This window comes from Pinus tabuliformis, chromosome 6 (genome assembly GCF_031772625.1).
Source record: "Pinus tabuliformis cultivar Carrire ecotype Pingquan chromosome 6, CPIR1, whole genome shotgun sequence".
In the NCBI taxonomy this organism is placed as follows: Eukaryota; Viridiplantae; Streptophyta; class Pinopsida; order Pinales; family Pinaceae; genus Pinus; species Pinus tabuliformis.
The window spans coordinates 1,403,501,323-1,403,520,575 of record NC_142292.1 but is presented as its reverse complement, the minus strand read 5'-3'; the positions used below and the strand labels follow the sequence as shown (position 1 = coordinate 1,403,520,575).

General features: G+C 36.1%; 2 protein-coding genes across 2 annotated transcripts; one reads left to right on the top strand and one right to left on the bottom strand.

Moving 5' to 3' along the window:
* Window positions 1-11,278: 11,278 nt before the first annotated feature.
* Window positions 11,279-11,959, bottom strand: LOC149263913 (putative germin-like protein 2-1). The gene has a single exon (XM_089392338.1). The coding sequence runs from the start codon at window positions 11,957-11,959 to the stop codon at window positions 11,279-11,281; it is 681 nt and encodes a 226-aa protein (XP_089248464.1).
* Window positions 11,960-12,034: 75 nt separating this feature from the next.
* On the top strand, window positions 12,035-12,412 carry LOC149263912 (putative germin-like protein 2-3). The gene has a single exon (XM_089392325.1). The coding sequence runs from the start codon at window positions 12,035-12,037 to the stop codon at window positions 12,410-12,412; it is 378 nt and encodes a 125-aa protein (XP_089248451.1).
* Window positions 12,413-19,253: the final 6,841 nt, after the last annotated feature.

Here is a 19,253-nt window from a genome sequence, read left to right as displayed (position 1 = left end):
TTTTCTGTTCCACTTTCAGGAACCACATAATTGTTGCACCCATCAATAACAGTTCTACCCAGAATCTTGTACAAAGTTCAAATCTGAACTCCCTGCATCAATACCAGTGCTCCCCAAACCATCTTGCAAGTATCTTTCTCTACACTCTTTTTACACCTACATCATCCATCTTGCTTACAAAAATCAAATTTCTGGCCAATGCAGGAATATGCAGAACATCAGGAAGCATTCTAATCCTTCCACCTTGCAACTTCAATTTGAATTTTTCGTGTTCGACGATTCTAGCCTTCCTATCATCCCTTAAGAAGACATCACCACCATCATATTTCTCATGATCGCAGAACCACTCCCTGTGGGGAGTGAAGTGAAGGGAGGCACCTGATTCAATCAACCATACATCATGACCTACATGTGTACTTGAAGAAGAAGCCAAGTACACATCCCCACCTTCATCTGAGGTGGTTTTTGCCTCTACAGAAGGAGCATCATCAGTTCCCTTTCGTTTCTCGGGAGCTTTAGATCTACAGTCCTTTGTGAAGTGCCCTTCCTTTCTGAATTTCCAGCACACCTTTACAGGTTTTCTTGGAGATTTAGATATCCCTCTAGATTTAGATCTCCCACTCGAGGACTTGTTTTTGTTTTTGTTTTGGAATTTTCCTCATACAGACAAGGCATCACCATTCTAGCCCTCCGTATTTTTCTGTCTCATCTCCTCCGACAACAAGGATGAGACTATTTCATCAAACTACAAGGTATTTGTATTGCTACTTATTGCAACAACCAGACTATCCCACGAATCTAGCAGAGAACACAGCAAACATATTCACTTATCTTCATATGAAATTTCAATATCAATAGATAAAAACTGGCTTACCATAGTATTAAAGGCTTTCAGATGCTTTGTCACTGAGTCTCCATCCTTCATCCTCAGGTTATACAATTTTTTTCGTAGGAACAATTTATTCACCAAAGACTTAGATTGGTACAAAGTCTCTAACTTGCCCCACAAAGCCTTTGCCAAAGCTTCCCCTGATACATTCAACAATACTGAATCTGAGATACACAACCGTATTGTGTTCTTTACTTTCCGATCCAACTTCTTCTAGTCATCATTGGACATTGTCATTGGTTTAGTACCTAGATCTATTGTAATCCATTGATCTTTATCCACCAACAGATCCTCCATCTTGAGTTTCCACAACTCAAAACTATGACCATTAAATTTCTTGATCACTATCTTTCCACTACTCGTCATCTTCTTTAAACACATGAATTGATCCCATAGATCTCGCACTGAACAGGGTCTACCACAAGCCCAAGAAAAACCCCTAAGCAGCAAAGGCATCCCCTTGAAGCCGAAACAGCTCTAATACCAAATGTAGGTTTTAACACTGTACAGAAATTACCTACAAACGAATTTTTAAAAACAAAAAATAAGCAATGGTGAGAGCATAAAACATAAAACAGATACACAGAGATTTTCTCATGGATCCCAAGTCTGGGACTACCAAACTGATTTTTCATTATATTCCTTCATTGTTACAATATATATATATATATATATATATATATATATATAGATATAGATATATATGTCAAAGCATCCATAAACCCTGTATTAGAACATAATTGTAGTTCCCTTGACTAGATATATAAATTACCATGGGCAGAAAACCATCATGCCCAAAACCATGTGTGAAATCCATGCGCAAAACCATAGGTAGTTCTGCCCACCTAAGATAGGGTCCAAAAAAAAAATTCACAGGGCGCTTCCCCAAACCCCGTGCAGGGGGGATGTTGCCCCCTTTTGACCCCCCTGCTGCGCCCGGAACAACAAAGGAGGGGTTGGTCACCCCCCCTCTAACCCCCGGATTCACACCTAGGGCCAATTGTGGAAAGAATATAACATACACCCAACAACTATTAATATTGTATTTTAAGCTCAATAGAACCCTTAGTTGACCCAACAGAAGTAGATGGGTTTTTCTGGGTTGAAGTGTGGTTGATTTGGCTTCTAACTTTTTGAAAAGGGAGAATATCGAAGTGTTCCTACATTTTTTCTATATTTCACCTATTAGATCCTTAATCATGGTCGGAGGTATCAACTTGTTAACTTTGGGTAGTTGGCCATTGATATAATGGCACCGTATGAGACATTGAGGTTCCACCTCAACTCCCTATATTTTGAACAATCACATAATATTAGGGTGTCATAAAAAAGATATAGTTCATGATGCAGTACCATTGGCTCGGGATGGTTGCTCGAAGATGAGATGTTAATAAAATTGGCAAGGTAAAGTGGCTTTCTATTTTTGTCTATCATCTACATGTACTATCTTGTTCTTGATAAGGACTTGAGGTGTTTTAGAATGATGGAATATCTTGTGCATGCGAACTTGATTTCAGATCAATATCCCTCAAATTTTAACGCAAAATTATTTTAATGCATATGCACAATGTAACATAAATAATTAAATAATTAATAGATAAACAAAATATGGACTTATTGCAAACAACAAAGGAGAACCTGATGGACTTGGAAAAATATGAATTGATCTTGAATCTAAAGAATTGGCCATTTGATATTTATTACAATTCCCACCCCAAGTATTTGTGTTAAAACTACAATAGTTTTTTGTTTATATTCTTAAAAAAAACAGAGGGATATATGTAACATTCTAACTTCAAAAAGACTTCTCAACATCCTTTATAAGTAAATGGTGCAAGTTTAAACATCATTTGTACAATTTCAAATGAAACCTTCCACACTCGTGGTATGTTCGAAAAAAATAATTTAGTGAATTTGAGCTTAATTTATCCTTTCGCTAAAATAATTCTCTTGTAACACACTAACACACACAACTTGACATAATTGCCTTTGAACAAATATTAAGAGGGATGATACTATAATAAAGGGAACAATATCCCATTCTATGAGTGCTCAAATAATAATTGTGTATCTTATCGAGGACTATAATTTTAAAAGAAAATCAAGGACGCATGTAACATTATAACTTCAAACGATGTTTTGAAGGTCTCTTTACATAAATTGGTGCACTTAATTCACATTTACCATATCGTTCCATGGGTATGTCCCAAATGAATTAGTGCATTAAATTATGATACACCATCAATAAACCTACACAAAGTTTTAATTTCCAAGGATTGCACTAATATTTTTGTTGTAAGTTATTTTGGTAGCACGTTTAAATTGACATAACACACTAGTTTGCTTAAATCTCCAAAGGACACGTTGTGAATTGAATCTGCAAAAAAAAATGATGTGCATGTTTATCATTAATATATCAAAATATTAAGTGAAAAAATGAACGAGAATTTCATTATGTAAAGGTGAATTTATAAAAGAGACTGACTATCCCCTAACATATGATTCTAGATGTAAGCAAAGTCCCTCATTTCCATATCCTTCTCATAGTTTTTGTGTGAGCTCAACAATAAGTTAAATTTTTGGGCTAGGTATGGAGTGAAGTTAGGGGAAGTAATGATTTATGGAACATTAGACCCATAATCCATTCCTTAATCTTCATTGAGTCAATGACACATTGCAAGGCATTAATGGGGTGTGTGCCAAGTCACATGGCTTGTATTTCCATTATTTTCCATTAATATAACATGGTGCACCAATTAGCATTCACCTCACATACAATTGTATCATGAAGGGATAGGGGCTTGGCTATTACATGCTTTAACCTTTATTTCCACATGCTTTTCTTTCCTTGGTGTTTGTTCTATAGTATGAAACATTGTTGATTTAGCTTCTAACTTTTCAAAAAATGAGCATATGGAAGTTTTCCTATGTGCCTTTTGTATTTCACCTATCAGATCCTTAACCATGGTGAGAGGTATCAAGTTGTTAAGTTTGGATAGCTGGCAATTAATATAATGGCACAATGTGACACATTAAGGCTTCACCTTCAACTCTTTATACCTTGAACAGCCACATATTACAAAGGTGTCATAAAAGAGATCTACTTCATGGTTAAGTACCTTGGCCCATAATGGTTGTTGGAAGATGACATGTTACAAATGACAAGGTAAAGTGGCTCTCCACTTTTTTCTACCAAATTCATTTGGGATCTTGCTCCAAACAAGAGATTGAGGTTTTTTGGATTGATGAAACATCTCATGGATTCAAACTTGATTTCAGATCAAGATCCTACAAAATTTAGTGCACTTGCAAAAGTAACACAAATTTGGTTAAATAATTAAAATATAAACAAAAATCTAGAGTTATTGTAAAGAACAAAGGAGAACTTGATGGACTTGGAAGGATATGGATTGATCTAGAATTTAAAGAATTTACCATTTAATATTTATCTAAATTTCCCCCTTGCATTTGTGTTAAAACTATAATCAATATGTGTTTATAGTCTTAAAAGAAAATTTTAGGGTGTATGTAACATTCTACCTTAAAGCACCCTACTCTCTAGCTCATAAGCAAGGCTAATATTTTCTTCAGGGCTCGTGGTTGTACAATAACAAGGCTCAAAGCCATCACAACAATATACTTAGCATGAGCTCAACATGTCTCTTGTGGAAATTGAACATGGGTGGTGAAGATTAATCATTCCTCCCAACCACCCAAGATAAACCCAATTAACACACACACATCGCATTCTATGAGTGTTGAGATAATAATTGTGTATCTTATAGAGGATTGTAATTTACATGTTTATATTTTTAAAAGAAAATTTGGGATGCATGTGATATTCCTACTTCAAACAATGTTTTGAAGGTCTCTTTAAATAAATTGGCGCACTTAATTCACATTTACCACTCTAGTGCATGGGTATATCCTAAATGAATTAGTGCATTAATTTATGATACACATCATCTATAAACCTCCATAAAGTTTTAATTACTGAGTCTTGCACTAATATTTTTGTTGTAGATTATTATGGTAGCACATTTCACACTAGTTTGCTTAAGTCTAAATATGTTGGGTCCCTATAATACTAGTGACTACCCCATTACTATTGTAGTTGTACCCTTTATTAATATTGTTGTGCCCCTATTGTCCCCATATTGTTATTACTGTGCCCCATAGAATCCCTCTATTGTTATTTTTGTGGCTTTATATTATTATTGTTAGGTCGGCTAGGTTATATTGTGACTCCTTAGACTCCTATATATAGAAATGAGGTTTTGTCATTTGAATCATCCAAGAATTGTTCATTTATGTAATGTAAAGGAGGTTGCCCCCTCGAAGAGGCTGAATTTTAAGGCGTTGATCTATCTTTTCTATCTTTTTCTTGAGCTGGTTTCATAACATTTGGTATCAGAGCTTTGGATTCTAGGGTTTTGCTGCTCCAAACAAGTCATCGTGGCATTTTCGCTATAACTTTTTTTTGTGACGTTTCAGAAGCTAAAAAAAACCCATTTGATAAGAAATCGCGTTGAATCTCGGGTCCGAATTTCAGAGCTTTTAACGCTATATTTGTAGAGATATGATCTGAGGAAGTTGGTCTTTTTGTAGACTACTGAATTACATTCCAAACAGGTGACCTGGGGAAAATTGTCATAACTTTCTCTCTGAGCATCGGATTGAAATTTAGTAAGAAGATACAGAAAGAGGACGGACTGTAGTTTCTTCCATATATTTTTCAAATCAAAAGGTCGAAACAGTGACTCGTGGCACATCGTACAAGTTCGCTCTACTGAACTAGTCTATAATCAGGTCACTGTGGGAGATTTCGCATAACTCTTCCTTGGAGAATCCAATTTGGATCACACTGGTGGCATTGGAAAGAGGACACAGAGGGCTACCGCAGGTCGCAATTTCAAAACTAGATGATCTGAAATTACAGAGATACATCAAAGGCAATATTGAGCTCCTACAAAGTGAAAAAAGGTGTGTAGATTTTTTCAAATTTTTGCTTAAGCTTGGTTTGAAAAATTATTTTGAAGGAATTCAAAGGGCATAGTAGAGCATTAGTATTGGTAACTGATGCCCCAAGGAAAGAAAATGCAAACACCTAGTAAGCAATCTGAAAGCTCTAGCATGACTCATGAAGAAGAGGAAGAAATGCTACATGATATATCAAAATTACAAGACCAAGTGCAACAAATTTCATGCTCACAAAAGCTAATAGAAGCTAAGGTAAATGGCGTGGAATCTAAGATAAAGGGCGTGGAAGCCAAGATTGACGATTTGAAGATAGATTTGAAGGCAGATTTGACAAATTTTCTACAAGAAATACTTACTAATGGTGAAAGGGGAGTAAAGGAAACTCATGATGCGAACAAAGGAAATGTTAATCATGATTTCATAGACTCTAATGTTGGATCGAAGACGCACCATATTCCAAAAATCGATATGAAAAAGTTCGATGGCAAGGATCCTGCAACATGGATATTACAGATGGAGCAATTTTTCGATCTCAATAATGTGCAAAACACACAAAAGGTATGTATTGCAACTTTATATTTGGAACCAAATCAGTTTGTATGGTATCAATGACTTTGCTCTCGTAAACAATTTATCACTTGGGAAATTTTTACGGAAGAATTGATAGCACATTATGAGGATATAAAAAGCAACACTTTTTTTAGCCAATTGATAAGTCTCAAACAAAAGGGTTCAATAATGGAGCACATTGAGGAGTTCCAAAAATTGAACATAAGGGTAAAAGATATTCTAGAGGAGCATAGGATTGATGTGTTCATAGGGTCTTTAAAGGATAATATCCAACGTGATGTTCGCCTTTGGGAACCTGATTCATTAGAGAAGGCATTCAGGTTAGCAATAAAAATGGAAAGCAAAATTATGGTAACCAGGAAGCATACCACTCACAACTATAAAGACGGAAGTGTTGTTGCCGCTAGTCTTCCACAACCTATAAGGTTGACACCACAACAATTGGAAGAAAAAAGAGCAAAAGGTCTTTGTTATAGTTGTGATAGAAAATACACTAAAGGTCATAAGTGTGCTGAGAAGAAATTATTATACATAGATTGTGAAGAGGAAGAAGAAAAGGAGCAAGATAGGTCAAAAGAAGAGGATATACTCCAGGAACAGAACCTAGATGAAGAACAAATGAATCCGACCATATCTTGTAATGCATTGGTGGGAATTACCACTCCTCAAACCATCAAGATAGAAGGACAAATCAAGAAGAAAAAGGTAATAGTGTTGATTGATTCAGGAAGTACCCACAATTTTATTCATTGTAAGGTAGCAAAAGAATTGAATTGCTTCTTATATCCAGCACCAGAGTGTCAAGTGATGGTTGCAAATGGAGGAACAAAAAATTGCTCTGGAAAGTGCCATAATATCAAGCTATCCATGGGAGAATATGTATTGACTAGGCCAATGCTTTCCATTCCAATGGGAGGTGCTGATGTTGTATTAGGAGTCCAATGGCTACAATCCTTGGGTACAATAGCTTTTAATTTTCAAGAACTTTTCATGAAATTTTCTGTGGAAGGAAAGGAAGTTGAATTAAGGGGTATTGCAGGGAAACCGGGAAAGATAATCAGCTCTAACGGTATGACAAAGCTTCTAAAAAAGGAATAAAAAGGTGTAATTGCACAATTAACAATGTAAACTTTGAAATGAGAACTGATATTGTTACCCGTTTCGTAGAGATAGCAAAAAAGTAACCTGATTTTGAAAAGGGGTAATGCAGAATGAACATGTTTTTTTTAGAGCATAGTTTTTGGAAGGAATGTCATGGGAAGGATAGTTTTATGTACAATACGTTTTAGAATGGTAGTGATTTTCATGCTAATTTAAAAAAGTGAGTATTCTGCATCACCCCCTTTTTTTAAAAGACCTGTTTTTTGGCTTTAAATTTTCTAATGTATAAAATGTAAATAATTATTTTGTAAATTTGATCATTTTTGAAGTGGTCGTTTTCTTCACATTTTCTTGTTTTTTTATTTTAATTTTAACTTTTTTTTTAGTGAGGTTTTTATTGTTTTGCATTTTTAAATTAGGAGCTCGATATTTAGAATTTTCGATATTCTACATATTTATACATCCTTAATTAATTTTTCACTCCACATGAAATAATTGTTTCTAAAAAACAATATTTTTTAACAATGGACATAAAAATAACCATTTTTAACATAAATATAACTAAAAAACTACACGTTTTGACAATTTTTTGCTAGAATTGACATGTCAAAATCACAGTTTTTATACGATAATTTTAACTAAAAATGGTTAAATAATAGCTTTTTTTATGAATTTCATGTCAAAAAAATAATAATAATCACTTTTTTTTTCAAAAAATAATGATTAACTTAAAAATCAATGCGAAAATCACATATTACAAATATTGAACGTATAGCAACCCTAATTGAGTGTTTATTCTTCTCATAAAATGTCAAAGTCAAAACATTGCAGAGCTTGATTTCCAAGCATAACTTAAATTTAATCAACAATGTCACGTAATCCAAACTCTTCGTCCTCTAGAGTTTCATCATTGTCTTCTTCCACAATATATTCTGTTTCCTTTTGCTCATTTTCCTCTTCTAATGGGTCCTTGATGTCTGTGAATCTCCCAATGTATCTCTTTCCAAACATTCCATGTAATGGTGGTTGGGGTTCCTTTGCCTTTTTTGCCACACGTGATTCACTAAAGTCCCCTTTCTTCAACCCAATTTCTTGCATTGCATTTGGAAGAAATTGAAGAGCATTAATTCTTTGCTGAATGAAAGGCTGAAATGTTTAGAAATTTTCTTGAATAACTATTTCAAATACCATTTAAGAAAATATGGTAATGCAAGCACATACTCAACGCCCATGTCACCTCCTCAACGCCCATGTCACTTTTATAAAATAGAATGTATTTATCATTCTACTCAACATTCATTTTTATCAAAATTCAATATTTTCACAAACATGAAATCACTTTAAAACATTTTATATCAATTTTATACCAATTTTCAAAATTAATAAAACAAACTCAACTAATTTAATAATGGTGAATTGTAATATATAAAAAGAACTCACTACATATCATCCACTACCAATGTTAATCAAGTGAAGAAAAAAACACTATAATTCATCCAAACACAATTAATTTTATATTTATTAAAAAAAATCAAAATTATATATGTTCAAGTCTACATGTGAAATTCATTTATATGATTAAGACTTGCTTACACACTTGTTTCCCTTGTAATCAATTCATCTCAACAGAATTATCAGCGAAAACAAATCTTATCTATGCAAAGAGATAAAAGATAAGCTTCTTCGAAAAACTTTTTTATTTCCACCAAGTGATTTGTCTATTTATCAATTTAATAATGATGTGTGGAATTAAACCATATCAATTTATTAGAAATTATTGAAATTTTTATTTATTAACACCAATCTAGTCAAAACGATCCCAAATCTCCCAAAAACGACTGTTTTAACCTCATGCATTCAAACAAAATGAGCCTAACAGACCCTAAACAAAATGAATTAAGTGAGTTGTTGACTCAGCCTAACAAATCCTAACTGACATAGCCTGATCACATTCCAACTTCAAGTCATTAACTAAAATAGTCGAAAGACCCTCACCCTATATCTCAAGTCTTGAAGCACTTGGTTGCCTTCATTTACCAAACATTGCTTGCGTACGTTTGGACTTGATTTGGTTTATAACAATTTGCTTAGCCAAAGAGAGCAGGGAATCCATTTGTGATTATTTACAGATTTGCAAATGGAAAATGCAAACTATTTTATGCAATCAACGAAGAATTGCAAATTGCAAATTACAGATTTGCAAATGAAAAATATAAACTATTTTATTCTGTTCTGATGAGATAAATAAATATTTGACATTTTCACCATTTATGACAATCAAATTTCCGCCCTCCTCTATTCTTATTTCATTACCTTCTTTTTGAATCTTGAACATTGGTTTTGTCCCATCCTCTTTTTTCTCCTTAGATATTAGCACTTCTAGGTTTTCTTAGGCTTCCACCCCCTTATTTTATCATACCCATATTTCCTTATTTTCGCAATACACCTCTTAAAATATTGTGCCATGGAATATCAATCATCTAAAAGGAACTTTCCAATAGTCCAAATGTTGATTGAATATTTATTTTCCCCATTACATGGATATGTCCTTTGGATGGAGTTCCAAATCAACTAATAGTTGAATAAATATCCTATCCACCATGGTTCAATACTCTTATTCAAGGTTGATGTATTCCAATGAAGTCCATTTCCAATAATTTCCAATATATCTCTCATCTAAAGCTCCATCGAGAGACCAAGAAACAACATCCAAACCAGTCATATGAAGAAGGGTCTAGTTTGAGGATTGAACATTGAGTCGAAAAAAATGTTATAAATCAAATGCCATACCAAACTCTACATAAAAGTTGCACAATGATCATTGAGTACCATGAACAAGAGCCCGTAAGAATGTAATATTTATATACATAATTTCATTTCTCTCAATGCAACAGTCCCTTTTAATTTCATAATTTGATTGTCAAACACCATGTATATATGCTCTCAATGCAATAGTCCCTTTTATCTTCTCATGAGCATGTATGCATATTTTCCATTTCCAATAATGGAACTTTGATTTCACTTCAATTCGAGGACTCTTGGCAGCGACTATGAGACGACTATATTGCAAAACAATGATATTAGGTTTATAATCCTCAGTATATAATTACTTAATATAAACTTTTTTTGTACAGATTCTTTAAGTTCATACGAGACTTGCCCAGTGAACATAATTGGACACAAGTTCATATGAGTGTGTTTCTAGATTTACCCAATATAAGTTAGAATGCCCCTCAAATTGTAGATAGATACTATACTCTTTTTAACAAAGGAATAGTATGAACATTTTAGTTTGAAAGCATAAGCTTACTTCCTGTTTGGTTGCTCAGTTCAACTAGCATCACCAGTAATCTCTTGGAATCAGTTTTTTTCTCTCACAATAATTTCTCTCCCAGCAACCTTGGAGATGAACTTAGTGGAAATGTGGCAGTCATTACACACACGAAGGTTCTTCATGATACGGATGGGGGTGCCCGGGCTCGTTTTCATCACTCATATGGGAAGACTCGGTGAAGGCGATTTTGAGAATCGCCGAGTGGTGGGGCGATTCTAAAAATCGCCCCGCCACCAATGGTGGTGGCAGGGCGGTGGCGGGGCGATTCTCAGAATCACCCCACCACCTTAGTATTCTAATGTTCAGGTGCATGATAAAAACACCTTACTACTCCACACATACACGCAGGCAGCCAATGCGGTTTTTTATTGTCGCAATTATTATTAACCTATTAAGGCAGATTTTCAACTACCTCCCAGGCTCTTCCTAATTTGGTCTACTTGCTCTCTAGTGACGGAAAATGACTTGGCCAGAATATCGTTGGGAATGGCGCGATTGGAAGCGAAAGCGGCAAAGGGCGCGTACAGAAACCCTGGATTTTGGCTACTAAGTGTGTTGATAGTGACCGCATTCGTGGTTCCCACGTTTTGAGCGTAGTGCAAGGCACCCTTCGGAACCACGAACACATCGCCAGCTTCCAGCGTTTGAGAGAAGAGTTTGTTTGCTCTTGGTTCCACGAAGCCAGCCAAGATTTTGCCTTGCAACACGTAAGATATTTCACTGCCTCTGGGATGGATATGTGGACCTGTCAACCCTCCCACACCTATGTCTATGCGCGCCATCGTTATTCCCAGCGTGTTGAGGCCCGGCAGGTTCTGTGGATTCACCCCCGTGAAGGAAGCTGCCGTGGGAGTGCCTGACGTGTTCCCTGGGGTGCGCAGCACCGACGTCACGAAGTGTTGAGCAGTCACTTTCGCGGGATCCAGACACGGCAGTCCGTTAGTGAAAATGGTTGACTGGGTGTCTGCGACGCAGAAATCCTGCAACAACTCTGGATCTCCCCTCACTCCCTTCATTACCGCTAATATGAAGAGGATGCCCATGGTGGCTCTGCAGCCGGAGGAGATGAATGCACGTAACGCCATTGCAAATAGGAAGCTCAAGTGAAGCTGAAACACGGATCGGAGTTAGCTATGCTGAAATTCTTTCTTGGAATAACGATGGCGCGCATAGACATAGGCGTGCGAGGGTTGACAGGTCCACATATCCATCCCAGAGCAAGTGAAATAGCTTACGTGGTCCAAGGCACAATCTTGGCTGGCTTCGTGGAACCAAAAGCGAACAAACTCTTATCTCAAACGCTGAAAACTGGCGATGTGTTCGTAGTTCCGAAGGGTGCCTTGCACTACGCTCAAAACGTGGGAACCACGAATGCGGTCACTATCAACGCACTTAGCAGCCAAAATCCAGGGTTTCTATACGTGCCCTTTGCCGCTTTCGCTTCCAATCCTGCCATTCCCAATGATATTCTGGCCAAGTCATTTGCCGTCACTACAGAGCAAGTAGACCAAATCAAGAAGAGCCTGGGAGGTAGCTGAAACTCTGTCTTATTAGGTTAATAATAATTGCGACAATAGAAAACCGCACTGGCTGCCTGCGTGTATGTGTGGAGTAGTAAGGTGTCTTTATCATGCACCTGAACATTAGAATACTAAGGTGGTGGGGCGATTCTCATAATCGCCCCACCACCCGGTGATTCTCATAATCGCCTTCGCCGAGTCTTCCCATATGAGTGATGAAAACGAGCCCGGGCACCCCCATCCGTATCATGAAGAACCTTCGTGTGTGTAATGACTGCCACATTGCCACTAAGTTCATCTCCAAGGTTGCTGGGAGAGAAATTATTGTGAGAGATAAAAACCGATTCCAAGAGATTACTGGTGATGCTAGTTGAACTGAGCAACCGAATATGAAGTAAGCTTATGCTTTCAAACTAAAATGAATCCAACTGTATTTTTACATCAAATCACTTTCATCTCTCCTTCCTTCAACACATAACGCCAAACACATTACACCATAGAATGAGTTGCCCTGCTAACAAGAATAATAAATGAATATTCGTCTTATATTTAGTTCCTTGTCCCTGCACTACGTCCAATTCACTGCCCCTCAGTGCTCACTCATACTGACACATGGCCCTCAAATCACCTTCCTCTCACCTTCCTTCAACGCGTTATGCCATAGACTGAGCTGCAGCTGACCCTGCCAAAAGAATAATGAATGCATATTCTTCATCTATTTAATCCCCTGCTCCCTGTCTTCTCACTCGCACACATCCTCTTCTTTTCCTCATACATTCACGCAAATTTCTTCTCATTTTTGTCTTTTGCTTCTCTCTCTGTGCTGCAACCAACGCCATGGCCGAGTTAGGAAGCGATGTTGCAGCCCACGTCATAAACGAGGTTATTGTTGCTCCACTCATTCGAAAAATAGAAGATGTTATTCACTTGGGTCGAAACCGTGGGCTTCTGCAAGATCAGTTAAAGCGTATGCAACTCCTTTTACAAGCTATTGTGATTGAAGAGGCAGAGAAGCTCATGTTGTCAACTTAAAAAACTAAGGTGGTGGGGCGATTCTCATAATCACTCCGCCACCACCCCGCCACCACCACTGGTGGCGGGGCGGTGGCAGGGCGATTCTCAGAATCACTCCGCCACCACCACTGGTGGCGGGGTGGTGGCAGGGTGATTCTCAGAATCACTTCGCCACCACCCCGCCACCACCACTGGTGGCGGGGCGGTGGCGGGGCGATTCTCAGAATCGCCCCACCACCCGGCAATTCTCAGAATCGCCTTCGCCGAGTCTTCCCATATGAGTGATGAAAACGAGCCCGGGCACCCCCATCCGTATCATGAAGAACCTTCGTGTGTGTAATGACTGCCACATTGCCACTAAGTTCATCTCCAAGGTTGCTGGGAGAGAAATTATTGTGAGAGATAAAAACCGATTCCACCACTTTAAGGATGGATTGTGTTCTTGTAGAGATTACTGGTGATGCTAGTTGAACTGAGCAACCGAACAGGAAGTAAGCTTATGCTTTCAAACTAAAATGTTCATACTATTCCTTCGTTAAAAAGAGTATAGTATCTATCTACAATTTGAGGGGCATTCTAACTTATATTGGGTAAATCTAGAAACGCACTCATATGAACTTGTGTCCAATTATGTTCACTGGGCAAGTCTCTTATGAACCTAAAGAATCTGTACAAAAAAAGTTTATATATAAGCAATTATATACTGAGGATTATAAACCTAATATCATTGTTTTGCAATATAGTCGTCTCATAGTCGCTGCCAAGAGTCCTCGAATTGCAGTGAAATCAAAGTTCCATTATTGGAAATGGAAAATATGCATACATGCTCATGAGAAGATAGAAGGGACTATTGCATTGAGAGCATATATACATGGTGTTTGACAATCAAATTATGAAATTAAAAGGGACTGTTGCATTGAGAGAAATGAAATTATGTATATAAATATTACATTCTTACGGGCTCTTGTTCATGGTACTCAATGATCATTGTGCAACTTTTATGTAGAGTTTGGTATGGCATTTGATTTATAACATTTTTTTCGACTCAATGTTCAATCCTCAAACTAGACCCTTCTTCATATGACTGGTCTGGATTTTGTTACTTGGTCTCTCGATGGAGCTTTAGATGAGAGATATATTGGAAATTATTGGAAATGGACTTCATTGGAATACATCAACCTTGAATAAGAGTATTGAACCATGGTGGATAGGATATTTATTCAACTATTAGTTGATTTGGAACTCCATCCAAAGGACATATCCATGTAATGGGGAAAATAAATATTCAATCAACATTTGGACTATTGGAAAGTTCCTTTTAGATGATTGATATTCCATGGCACAATTTTTTAAAAGGTGTATTGCGAAAATAAGGAAATATGGGTATGATAAAATAAGGGGGTGGAAGCCTAAGAAAACCTAGAAGTGTTAATATCTAAGGAGAAAAAAGAGGATGGGAAAAAACCAATGTTCAAGATTCAAAAAGAAGGTAATGAAATAAGAATAGAGGAGGGCGGAAATTTGATTGTCATAAATGGTGAAAATGTCAAATATTTATTTATTCAAGAGAAAAGAATTTGAAGAGCCCATAAGCATATTAAAAGGAAGCTAGATAGAATAAATCAATGAAACACAATATGATTTATTAGTCTCGTAAATCCATTCTTTGTCGATTTTGGAATATGGTGAGAATTTCATGGATAAACCCATAGATTATACAACATGGGAAATCGATTTGGATATTTTAAAGATTACACATACACCTACTGATTTCTCAGTAAGTGTAGTCTCAATCTAATTGTAAGGTAGTTTTGTTTTATTTTGATGAGTTAAATTGCATTGTAGTTTTATTTTATTTTGATCAATTAAATTGCATTGTAGTTTTGTTTTATTCATGTAGGTTTCCCATTTATTTATTGTAGTTTCTGGTGAGTATAGTTTGGAGTATCTTTTCCTCACTCTGATAAATATTTGATTTAGGATCAAACATAATATGATATAATTATATAACTGAATAATAAGAAAATAATCAAATTAATGACTAAATGATAGATATAAGATCAAATTAATGACTAAATGTCAGATATAAGATAGTTGGTAATAGGGTGTGTTGTGAAGTCAATGTCAGATATAAGATAGTTGGTAATAGGGTGTGTTGTGAAGTCATTAGGGTTATTATTGACTCCTTAAATATGACTCAAGGATTTCTAAAAGTATTCTTCCAATATTAATGAGTTTCTATGTCTACAATGTAATCACCACAATGAAATAATAAGCATTTACTACCAACTAGATGTTCATAGTCCCATAAAAGGTTTTTATATCCCTTGTTACTTCCCCCATTGGGGTGCTTTTCATTTATTTTATTTCTCCCTTTTCTTTTATTTAGATATGAGGATGGGTAACATCTAATTGATAATAGTGGGGGAAGCAACGCACTGAATAACCATATTAATAGGGGTGTCTCCTTATATTGGGTGTAAATTCTTGACCTAATTGACTTTTTAGAATTGTTTCCAAGGGAGATGTTTTTATGCTATTGTTAAGATATTCGCAGTGAATTTGATAAATGTAATCCTTTCTCAGTGGTAATTGATGTTAATGGAGGTCCAAACTTAGTTTGCTCATTTTGGTTGTGTTTCCCATTGTGGTATTAGCATCCATGTGCTCCTCATGAGTCACCTGCAACAAAATAAGACAAACACAAAATACCATGTAACTATATTTAAAACGCCATCAAAGTTATTATTGTGGTTCATAAGATGACAGTGACAGTGACCTTCCTTTAAAGGTTTGGAAAGAAATTAAAATAGATTATTATTATGGCCTTAGATACTCTAATCAAAGTAAATCGAGTGGTCGTAGGTAGCTCATCATATTCTCCCTACATGTGGGGTATGATTTCACTGATGATGCATTATTAGGATTGTGATTGACACTAGAGTTATCTTCTAGGAACTTGCTTGCTTTTTCCAATTATTTCATTCTTGAGAGAAAATCCTCTCGCATCTAGGTTTGGGATTTATTGATAGCAAATGAAGTTATCCTACCTTCATTTCTTGGGAACACATTTATGAGGGAGTAATAAGGTTCTTGAGGTGTAACTGAGTTGCTTTAGAACAAATGAAACTTGCTTCTGGGATTCCTTGTGAACTTTTTGTGAACATATTTTATGGAGAGGGTGATCAGTTTAGCGAGGGTCATTAGAGGAGATTCACTGTAATCTGACTCCAGTTCCTCTTTTTAGCGAAATCCTAGCCTCCTATGAATTTGTCATGCTCAAAATTAAAATAAGGATAATCAGGAAAATGTGCTTGATGTGATATGGTAAATTTGTCCATCTATGTTTAGGTGTAATAACCATGGCATGTAATGGATGAAAACATGTTAAATTTATACTTAGGAAACAAAAATGATATTCTACCAAAAACATTAATGTGTTTTTTTCCTCATAAACAACTTTGTTTGGTACATAAAAATTTGGTTTTACTAGCATTTTTTAAAAAGTTTGAAAATTGACCAAAAAACAAAAAAAAACAAAAAAAAAAAACAAAAAATCATCGTTCAAGTATCATCACTTTTTCGTTTTTAAGCTATATTTTGCACGAAAATTTCATATAAATTTTGTAGCCACTGCCATTTTTAAAACATGTTCAAAATTGACCCCTAAAAAATAAAATCATCATTCCAGTATACACACTTTCATTTTTAGCACTGTTTTTGATGTTTTTTTGGGTTTTTGGCCAGAGTTCCCGTTTTGAGTTTATAGTTCCCATTTCAAAGTTTACATTATTAATTATGTTCGCTAGATGTTTCCACATTGGAATCATCTATTTCTCCAGATCTCCAAAAAGTCTTGGACAATCATTCCAAGGTATTTGAGACTCCCAAAGGTCTCCCACCTATTCATGATTCATCTGATTCCAGGAAGTGTTCCTCCAAACATCAGGCCGTACAGATATCCCTATGCCCAAAAGAGTGAAATTGAACGTATGGTTGCAGAAATGCTAGAGGCTGGTATAATTCAACCGAGTCAAAGTTCTTTCTCTGCTCCAGTAGTATTGGTGCACAAGAAGGATGGATCATGGCGCATGTGTCTGGATTATAGGGAGCTCAACAAGCTCACTATTAAAGATAAGTTTCCCATTCCTGTCATTGATGAATTACTCGATGAATTGCATGGATCAATTTACTTCACCAAGTTGGATCTTCGTTCAGGATATCATCAAATCAGAATGAAGATTGAAGACATTCTGAAAACAACATTTAGAACTCATGAGGGTCATTATGAATTTTTGGTCATGCCTTTTGGCCTTACCAATGCACCTTCAACATTTCAAGGTTTAATGAATTCAATTTTCAAACCATTCCTTAGAAAATTTGTGTGTTAGTATTTTTTGATGATATACTAATCTACAGCAAGTCTTGGAAGGATCATGTTGAACATGTTGACAGGGTGCTACAACTATTGGAGGAGAAACAATTATATGCAAAAAGATCCAAATGTTTCTTTGGACTACAAGAGGTGGAATACCTGGGTCATATTGTATCTCATGAAGGAGTTAAGGTAGACCTTAGCAAAATTAAAGCCATTAAGGAATGGAAAATCCCCACATCCATAAAGCATCTGCGAGGATTTCTCGAGTTGACAGGGTATTATCGCAAGTTTGTTAAGAATTATGGGAGAATAGCAGCACCTCTAACAACACTATTGAAGAAAGATGCATTTTCATGGACTCCAGAAGCAACAAAGGCCTTCGAACATCTTAAAGAGGCAATGTGCCAAGCACTTGTCTTAGCTACACCAGACTTCACAAAAACCTTTATTGTGGAATGTGATGTTTCAGGAAATGGAATTGGTGCTGTTTTAGTGCAAGATGAAAGACCCATTGCTTTTAAAAGTCGTCCAATCAAGGGAAAGTTTTTACACAAAGCTATTTATGAGAAGAAAATGTTGGCAATACTCCATGCACTTAAGAAATGGCGACCCTACCTAATGGGAAGACACTTCAAGGTAAAAACAGATCATGATAGCCTTAAATACTTTTTAGAACAAATATTATCCTTTGAAGAGCAACAAAAGTGGGTCACAAAGATGTTGGGTTATGACTTTGAAATCATCTACAAAAAAGGGAAGCAAAATGTGGTGGCAGATGCACTCTCAAGAAAGGATGAGGATGTGGAAGCATCGTTGTGCACCATTTCTATTATCCAACCAGATTGGATAAACGAAGCAAGGGAGGAATGGAAGAATGACGAAGAAGTGTGGGCACTTATTCGAAAGTTACAACAAGATTCCAGTACGTCGTATACATTTAGCTAGAAAAATGATTCATTATGGTACAAAGATCGCTTATACCTCTGTAAGAATTCCCAACTAAAACAAAAGATTCTTATGGAATTGCACACTTCTCCCTTAGGAGGGCACTCGGGATTTTTAAAAATTTACCATAGGGTTAAGAAGGAATTTTTTTGGGTGGCCTTAAATCAGATATTCAAAATTTTGTGGCGGAATTTTTGGTTTACAAACAAAATAAAGTTGAAACAATTAAGACACCGGGTCTATTACAACCTTTATCCATTCCAAGCCAACGTTGGGAGGAGGCTTCAATGGATTTTATCACAGGTTTACCCAAGTTTGAGGGAAAGAGTGTCATCATGGTGGTAGTTGACAGACTTACCAAGTATGCACACTTTTGTGCATTATCACATCCATTTAAAGCCAGTACAGTTTCTACTACATTTATGGAAACAATTCAAAAGCTACATGGAAACCCAAAGATTATTGTAAGTGATAGAGATCCCATTTTCACTAGAAATTTTTGGACAGAATTATTTTCTTGTC

Coding starts and splice junctions, on each gene's coding strand:
- LOC149263913 (XM_089392338.1), bottom strand. CDS start 11,959: ATGGCGTTACGTGCATTCATCTCCTCCGGCTGCAGAGCCACCATGGGC.
- LOC149263912 (XM_089392325.1), top strand. CDS start 12,035: ATGGCGCGCATAGACATAGGCGTGCGAGGGTTGACAGGTCCACATATC.